At 36.6% G+C, this 9,349-nt stretch overlaps 1 protein-coding gene across 1 annotated transcript; it reads left to right on the top strand.

Moving 5' to 3' along the window:
- The first annotated feature begins 323 nt into the window (after positions 1 to 323).
- On the top strand, positions 324 to 8,087 carry LOC137748540 (chaperone protein dnaJ GFA2, mitochondrial). Its single transcript, XM_068488707.1, has 18 exons — positions 324 to 575; positions 734 to 833; positions 1,083 to 1,142; positions 1,524 to 1,609; positions 2,025 to 2,108; positions 2,195 to 2,233; positions 3,688 to 3,771; positions 4,285 to 4,326; positions 4,417 to 4,504; positions 4,637 to 4,701; positions 4,801 to 4,875; positions 5,564 to 5,636; positions 6,202 to 6,293; positions 6,446 to 6,517; positions 6,800 to 6,856; positions 6,970 to 7,018; positions 7,506 to 7,572; positions 7,676 to 8,087. Exons 1-18 carry the CDS (start codon positions 498 to 500, stop codon positions 7,767 to 7,769), a joined length of 1,305 nt encoding a protein of 434 aa, XP_068344808.1. The 5' UTR covers positions 324 to 497; the 3' UTR covers positions 7,770 to 8,087.
- Positions 8,088 to 9,349: the final 1,262 nt, after the last annotated feature.

Raw genomic sequence — 9,349 nt, 5'->3', positions numbered from 1 at the left:
CACACCACGCGCGCAACCAAATTATAAATTTCACTTTTATTATTTTTAAAATAAAACCCTAATTAATTAAGGATCAAAATCTTTTCCTAATCTAAGGATGATGATCCTCATAACCAAAGGATGTGGGTCGTTGGATGAAAATTCAACGGTTATAATTATTATAACTATAAAGGAACCCCCTATTTGTAACCGTTGGATTTTCATCTAACGGCCCACATTCATTGGTCATGAGGATCCTTATCCTCGTATTAGGATGGTATCCTGGTCCATTAATTAATCATCAATTATTTGGCAAGCAAGTAGAATAGTGTCTCCCGCAAAATTGGGCCAGGCCCTTCCTTCTCTCTCCTCCGTAAACTGCTAAATTGAGCAGCTGCCTACTAGAACCTTCCTCCTAGGGTTTCTTGAGGGTTTATCATCCATCCAGCCAAAAACCCTAAAAAATCCCATCTCCACACAAAGACTCGATCATTTTTTGGTGCTTCTTCCTTCTCCAAATGGTTCGCTCCAATGGCGTCAGGCTCGTCCACTGGCTCGCTTGTCGCTCTTTTGCATCCAACGCCCCTTCATCTTCCGTACGATTTATTATCCCTCTCTTTCCTCTTCAATCGTAATTTTTTGTAACAATCTTTTATCATTTTCGATTGTATTTGTGCTAATTAATCGGTTAATCTGAAAATTTCGTATCTTTTTTGGCTAATTAGCTTTCTCAATGTTGAATTGGTGCTTCCAGGTGTACGGGAGGGTGTTTGGTGGTGGTTATAGGACATTCAGGACTGGGGTTTGCAACAATTCCAGAGTTTTAGTGGGAGATTATACTAATACTAATAATGGTATGTCAAATACCAACCCACTTCTCCTTTATTTCGTTTTTTTGAATTTGGGAAATGGGTTACCTTTTATGATTGCCGGATCTTACTGAAGGGAAAACAAGCGAAGCTCTGGATTTATTTAGTTATTTTTCTTTTAATATGTTTAAATGGGATTTTACTTTGTCGAATGAGCATTAAGTTTCTCCCCTCTTTAATTGACTCGTTTTTGTTGCCTTTGCTTTTCCCCCTTAACCTCCCTTTTTTTTGCAGTGTGTAAAAAGAGTTGGTTGCTGGGAAATTGGTTCACAGCGAGATCAATTCATGGAACTGGTATCAGACACATGAATACGCTTTCATTTTTGGTTTATTTGTTCATATGTTTGTAAATATGTTCTTGTTTTTGCGATTGTGCACATTTCAATTATAAGGATCATTTACTCATTCTGTAGGCTTGACTGATTCTGACGTGCCACGAAACTCAGTGTCTGTGTCGTGTACTTTTAGTTGAAAACCCACGTTTTATGAGAAAACTTTGGTATCAATGTTATGTCTTATGTGTAAAAAAAAAAAAAAGAGGTTGAGCTTAAAGACTTCATTACTTTGTTAGGTAGTTTCTTGCAATATCATGCAATTATTTGTTCATTTTGGTAGTGCATACAAAAGGGAATATGTGGAATTTATTTATGAGATTTGTACTCTTTTATGCATCAGCATCTATGTCCGTGAGAGACTACTACGAGACACTTGGTGTGAGCAAGAATGCGAGTTCCTCTGAAATAAAGAAAGCTTATTATGGGGTAGGTTTTTGCTACACTTTATGCCTACTATGCGTATATGTTCACTCAAGTCTTGTAGAATTAATAAATGCCACTTCTACCGGACATAACTTTGTGATGTTGGAATATAATTAAGTTATATTTTACTGTAGATATAAAAACCGTAACTATAAAATTGTTATTAACATTTAGAGTTGTTTTCTAGGAATCTAAGAAAACTTGTATGATCGTAGTACTGCTGTAGGAGATATAAGATGCTTACACGTCCATGATAATGCATAATGTTAGTGTCTTCTAGTTACATATTTAGAAGTTTAGTCATTTTTCAATTTGTACTCACAATGTAGTGTAGTTTGAATACATATTTGATTTTAAATTGTTTCTGTTCTGAATGTCATCTTTCTTTGATCCTTCATCTCCCATAATTATTTTGCAGCTAGCAAAGAAGCTCCATCCAGACACAAATAAAAATGATCCTGATACAGAAAAGAAGTTTCAAGAAGTTCAAAAGGCCTATGAGGTTTTAATTTTTCTTCAGAATTTATTTACTAATTACTATTGACTTATGAATAGACTAAAAAGAACTTGTTTTCATTATTATTGTAGGTTTTGAAAGATGAGGAAAAACGTCAAGAATATGACCAGGTGTTACTTCTATTCTTTATTTATGCGCTCTATATTTTGGTTCAAAATTAACTTCTCTGTGTGTTCCATTATGAAATGCTTCTGTCTGAGTATGATGTGGAGTGGGTCCTTGGTATTTTTCTTGTAAAACCTTGTAGTTAATGCTTTTGATAGTTTTACATGACAATGAACTGGATAGGGATAACACTTTCTTAGATTGTTGAGAACTCCTTATAATTCATTCTCTGGGTACTATCAAACAATAGCAGTCAAACATATATTCCAGCAATTTTTGCTTGTCTACCCCCTGAAGATGCAAAGTACTTCTCAACAAACATAGAAGACTTCTTTTCAACTATAAAAAAACATAGAAGACGTATTGCAGGTTAGGATACAAAAAATGGTTATAGTTCCAGATGTTCCGCTTTGAAAAGATACTAAGGGCCTGTTTGGTATTTGATTTAGATCCAATGTTTTTAACTCAAAAACAGGTTTTGAGTCACAAATTTAAAATCTTTGTTTGGTAGTGGATTTGAATACAATTCTCAAAACCATAACTCAAAAATATCTAAAAACAAGGGCTATTGGTTGAAAACACAAATAGTGTGTTTTTAGACTTTTTATTTTATGGACTGTCACTCCCGTCTCTCTCTCCCTCTCTCTCCTCTCTCCCATTCGATGTACTCCGTTCCCTCTTGCCTCTTCAATCCTCTTTTCTCTATTGCCTTTCCAATCCCTTCCCGCTTATGTCCACCATAGCCACCACCTCTATCCTTCTCCCTCCGGCCAAGACAAATTGATCTCTCCCACCTCTTCATTCCTCTCTTCTCTGTTGCCTCTTCAATCTTATCTCTTCTCACTTGCATCCACCATAACCACCACATCTTCCCTATGGTTGTTGGATCTCAGGTTTGAGACCGCCAACATGATTAGCCTCTGTTAGTGCGAGTTTGGAGTAAGGAGTTGGTAAATATCAAAAGGAGTCGCCGCTAGGGAAGTGAGGGATGCGGTGGTTGGGAAATTGGTCTTTTGCCGCTGGGGATGGGAGGGATGCGGTGGTCTGGTAATTGCTTGGGCTGGGCCGCCTGGGCGTTTGACTTTTTCTGTTTGGATTAGTTTTGAGAAAATGCATACCAAACAATGTTTTGAATTTAAAATTTTTAAATCAAAACATGTGTTTTTAGAAAAAATTAAAATTTTGAGTTTTGTTCTCAAGTTAGATACCAAACAGGCCCTAAGATACTGGTGAATTTTTTTTTTTTTTTTGGCCAATGTCAGGGGCAGTTATAGACTATTATAGTCCATGTTCTGCTGTTAAACTCATTAACTTCATGATCTTTTTAAGTAAGTGAATCTTGACTTCAGTTGTATTGTACATTTATTGTGTTGCCTCCTTCAGAATTGTGTTATGTAACCGTGTTCCTTGTATTAGTACCTTTTCTTTATGACTTATGTAATTAAGCACTCTCTTACAGATGGGCCATGATGCATATGAGAATCAAGGCAACGGCTTTCCAAATGATTTCAGAAATCCATTTAAAGATATATTTGATGAAAATGTAATGACTCTATCCTTATGTCAGGTTTTTTTGCTTGTTAGTATTCTTGTCATCTGGGAGTTTTGGAATTTGAGATCATAATTTTGAAGAACTAGAAAAAAGGCCTTTGGATTAGTTCCTTTGAACAACCATGAAAGTACTTAATTTAGCATTTTTCTGTTGCTCATTAAACTATTCTGTATATTCTAGTTTTCTTAACTGGTGAAATTTGTATATCCTGTCAAGTATTTGTAAGGAGCCCGTTCTTGTCTTGATGAGGATGTGCCGATGTGGTCCAGCACTCCACAGTCTTTCTTATCTCTCTTTCCATTTAGTATTCAGAAGATTTTTTGAATCTTTTCTAAGTGATCTTATGCTATCTAATATGTTATGATCATAGAAGACATATTATATGTTCTAAAATACTTCCTACATTCCCAAGTTGCTGACTTTTGCATTTTTTTGGGAATTTATCTTCATTTTGGGATTGTATGTGCATGTTATTGGTGTTGCGCTGTTTCCGATGGAGATTAGATCTTCAACATTTTCCGTCAGAATGGTGGTCAAGACATCAAGGTTTCATTCCGCTTCAATTTTGTTGTTGATATTTATTTGTGCTTTAGAATTTGCTTCATGACATGGATTTCTGTTCTTATAAATACTCAGGTTACTTTGGAACTTTCCTTCATGGAAGCTGTTCAGGGATGTGCTAAAACGGTGTCATTTCAAGCTGCAGTGCCTTGTGAAGCCTGTGGTATGCCTGATTTGTTCACCTCTAAATGTCTTCTTTTCTTTTGTGGAAATGTTCTAGTATGTAGTTGTCTTTTGCCCAATTGGTTTGCAAGGAAACTTTTTAGCTAACTTATTGTTCTGTGGATCATTGCAGGTGGAAGTGGTGTTCCCCCTGGCACCAGACCTGAATCATGTAAGCGCTGTAAAGGGTCTGGGATGGTTAGTTTCTCTAAGAACATAAACCTGATTTATTTATTTTAATAAGAAAGGATATCGAGTCATCCACTCTTGTTAACTCTTGGTTTGCTGTATACCCAGACTTTCATGCAAACTGGCCCATTTAGGATGCAGACAACTTGTTCTCAGTGTGGGGGGACTGGTAAAACTTTCCCGGTACGGTTCACATCTTATCTGCACTAATGCATTTTCACTCCTCTACAGATAAGTTTGATTGTTTATATTTTTCTCCAGATGTGTCATGTCTTCATTTTTCAATATTTAGTCTTTGTTTGCTGCCTGCTGTTCTAACCTTGTTACTTCATAATACATTTGTTGCCCTTTTTTTGGGTCAGCTATTGTTAGCCATATGATTATATTTTGTTTGTCATAAGATAATTGCTTAGATTTGAAGTTACAAAAGAGATCAAGTATTTGGCTTTGGGAAAGTAAATGTGTCCGGGCTGTGTGTGTGCTCGTTTTATCCCTCTTTCTTCTGAAGCACCTATTTTGTTCAAAACCGAACTGAGGAGAGGGGAAGAGACAAGTCCCTATATGTGAATGGTAGCAGTATCTTAATAAGAGTACTTCAAACTGTATTGTTAGTACGTTCCCATGGATTCATGTAAGTTGATACTTACATTTCTGCACAAATCTGTACATGCTTGCCCATATCAATGAGATCTGCTGTGTTAAAAATTTATTTTCCAATGCTATTTTTTCCTTTTTAGATCTCCTTGGATACTGTTATGGTTATGCTCAATTTTATGTTGTATCCTGTTCTGTTTTGTCTAAAATGTTGACTATGTAATCATTTTTTATTATGAGTTACCACGAAGTAAAATAATTCACTTTTTGGTTTCAGAAACTTTGCAATTCGTGTAATGGAAGACGGGTCAAAAGTGGAATGAAGTCTGTCAAGTTAGACATCATGCCAGGTATTTCTTATATTTTAGTTAGACATCATGCCAGGTATTTCTTATAATTGTGAGGCATTTGGTTGCGTATGGGTGATCGTTGTAGTTTTTACGTTATTCAAGGGATCATTTGTTTTGCTGATCATTTTATATCAAGCTATTCAATAGATTGATATGCTTTTGATTTTTATATCGTTCGTATCATATACTGTTACACCCATGAGTTGGGCATCAAGTTAGGCTCTGTACTAAATTGTTATCAATGTTTCAATGAGGGTGTTTTACTATGTGAAAGAATTTTTGTTGGATACTTAGCACCTATGATGCTGTCGCTCTTCCTTTCGTCATTCCATTTCATTGCTCGCATTCAAATAATAAAACACACTCTTGATTCTCAAGCCTAATCCTTTGCTTTTGTCCTTTGCAAATATTAACAGAACATTTGTTATTTTGTTAATAAAATATGGCTGCATTTATGAATCATCATTTGCAACAAACTCTCCAATTTTCGAACTACTATATCTGCTTTTTTTATTTCTTTTTATTTTTTTGGTAATAGTGGACAACTGGTTATTTCCATTTGCAGGTGTTGATGACAATGAAACTATAAGAGTGTTTAGTAGCGGTGGGGCTGATCCTGATGGAATGCAACCTGGTGATCTTTTTGTTACCATTAAGGTGACCTACTAATCCTTGATAATGTCCTTGCGTCCACTTGAGATATATGTATGTATATGTATATATATTTATTTTTTCTGGGTGACACTGGAACAGGTCCTTAGGATGTATAAGCTGCTTTTCATTAATTTACATCTTAAATCTATTTGCAGGTTAGGGAAGACCCAGTTTTCCGTAGAGAAGGTGCAGACATTCATGTAGATGCTGTTCTCGGTATAACTCAGGTACTGCTTAAATTTTTCAGTTCTCGGGAAATTAATGGGCTTTAATAACAGAAAATCCTGTATCAGAATCTTATTGCCTCAGAGGCACCAACAAGCTAAATTGTCTGTTCAATTTTTATGTGTATTGTGCTGTTGAAAGTTAATATGTTTCTATGCAGACTAATTATTATTGTATGCTGGTTTTGGGGAGTTATCAACTGTGCCTTTTCTTGCAACTGAATACCATTATTAGGAAACATTATTGTATTGGCATACTGAGGTTTAGTGAATACTTCTTTGCAGGCAATTTTGGGAGGAACTATCCAGGTCCCAACTCTCACAGGCGATGTTGTATTAAAGGTTTGCTTTGGAACTCATGCTTCGACAACTCGTGTACAAGTGGAAATGACTCAAGTTTAGATACTGTTATATAATCAACGGTGGCATAATTCACATTGCTTTCTTGTCTGCAGGTTCGTGCTGGCACCCAACCTGGTCAGAAGGTAGTCTTGAAGAAGAAAGGTAAGGCAGTCGAATTACTCTTTATAGGTTAATTTTCTCACTCTGATAAGATTTGACTTCCCCACTTTCCTCATTAACTCTATGAAGAAACAAGTTGGATTAGAAATTGGTTAATAGGTTATTGTAAGTGGTAAGTTTCTGCTCTTGAAAGTTCGGAGTTGAATCTCCGGTCAACCTCTTCTTTTATTGAAAGCAGAGCAAAATCAGCAGAAAGAAAATTTTGATGTTTCTTATGCTTGAGTGAGCATTGAGCAAGCTGGGTTGGGGACTGGTGATGCGGGTTAAAGTTTAAGTCTTATCTGATTATGGCTGACATTTAATGTGCTCTAGTTTTATATTTTATTATTCATAATTTGGCTTATGTAAAGGCGTATCTATGTTGTTTTGCAATTTAGTAATATCATATGAAAATTTAATTTATTAATCTCCCCTCGATGTGAATGGAACAAGGTCATTTCTCACTTAACTTACTGGGGATGTATAACAGGGATAAAGACAAGGAACTCTTATACATTTGGTGATCAATACGTGCATTTCAATGTCAGCATTCCAGCGTAAGTTTTCGTGGTTCCAAACGACCTCTGTTTTGACCATAAAAACTCTTTGAGCCAGTGTTTTATCTTTATTATTCGTAACTTGAGACATGTAACTATGCAGGAATCTGACTCAAAGGCAACGCGAATTAATTGAAGAGTTTGCCAAAGAAGAACAGGGGGAATATGGTAAGCATGCAGCCGCGGGTGCATCTTGATGAGATTAGCGTGGAGAGGGTTTCTTTGTTTAGATGATAGCTGGAAGGACAAGGAATGATAGTAAAGGTAGACAAAAGGATCCACCCAGACCATTCTGGTAGAGGATTGGAGTTGTTTTAGGTTCCAATTGAGCCACTTCTATTTGTAAGTTTATGTAATAATTTTTACCCATCGAGTCATAATTCGTACTTTGTCATTTAGGCGAGGTGGTCGCCTGATCGGTGATCATCGTGCAGTAATTTTGCGGCAATGTACATATATTCTGACTTATAATCTCACAATGATAATGGGTTTCTTGTTGTCCCTAATTATTTTTACCACAAATGTATTGGACAGATATATCCCTTAATGAGATTGAAATGTTTTCCTTGCAAGTATGTGAGAAGCAATGCAGGACAAGCGAGTTGATTAACAACAGTCGCAAGCACGCGATCACAAAAAAATTGAATATTGTTTTACGAGTTACGTACAGAAATAATATGTCGAAAATGATGCACCAAATTCTCAAACTTTTGGCACTGAAGCAATATTTGTTTGATGAACTTGCTAAATACAAGCTCCATGGTGATAGGATTCAGCAGCCACTCATTCACCTGGGGCGAACTTGAGGTTGAACAACTTGCGGCAGCCACTCATTCACCTGAGGCGAACTCGAGGTTGAACAACTTGCTATATGAAGAAAACGCGTGTTGAAGCTTTAAGGTTTGCATCAATGAGATTAGGGCAGGGCAAGGTTATCAGAAAGCAAGAGAAAGGAAGCACAAGTGGCAGCTAATCAACATGAGGCATATAAAGGATCAATGCCTTTCTTACAAGCGAGTCCCATATGATGAAGGTTGCAAGTAATCATCAGCAGTGTCAAACACACCAAGCGCATTCAGGAACAACAGTGGTAACTCAAACACAAACCCTCTTTTCGTTTCTTCCGGTTTTCGAATTTGGAAGAAATGGATTCCCTTTGTTGCAGTCTGTAAAAAAAGAGGGTTGCCGGGAGCTCTGAATACCGATTACTTTGTTCGGTAGTTGATTGGAATATCATGCCATTGTTTCTTCATTTTGATACCGCACGTGTAATTTATTTATGCAGAAGACAAGTTTCAACAAGTTTGAAAGGTCTGTGAGGTTCTACCTGTTTTTCAGAATTGATTTACTAATTACTATTAACTTACGTACATACTAAAAAGAAAATGTTTTAATTACTTTTTGTAGGTTTTGAAAGATGAGGAAAAGCATCAAGAGTACATATATGGTGTGCTGACGTCAAAACTTGATTGGGTTCAACACGCATTTGTCTCGCGTTGCTTTCGGCCTCAATGCCACGAGATGGCTCGAGAAAGAGAGAATAGGCATGCCACTGTTAGACGGTGTCCACAAATGTGACGTGTAGAGTTGTGTTTGAGCGTAACAACAGTAAGCTCTATAAACCTTCTTCTTTCTTTGAGAAGTGAGAAGTGAGAACCATGTCCTTGAAAACCATTCAATTTGATAAAGCATGCTCTCCTCTTCATCGTTTGGGAGTGTTCCTCCAAGTAATGCAAGACTCTGAGCCGTTTACACTCGTTTCATCAATTTTTTTGCT

The sequence above is a fragment of the Pyrus communis genome, chromosome 10 (genome assembly GCF_963583255.1).
Source record: "Pyrus communis chromosome 10, drPyrComm1.1, whole genome shotgun sequence".
Lineage (NCBI taxonomy): Eukaryota > Viridiplantae > Streptophyta > Magnoliopsida > Rosales > Rosaceae > Pyrus > Pyrus communis.
This window is presented reverse-complemented; position numbering and strand designations above follow the sequence as displayed.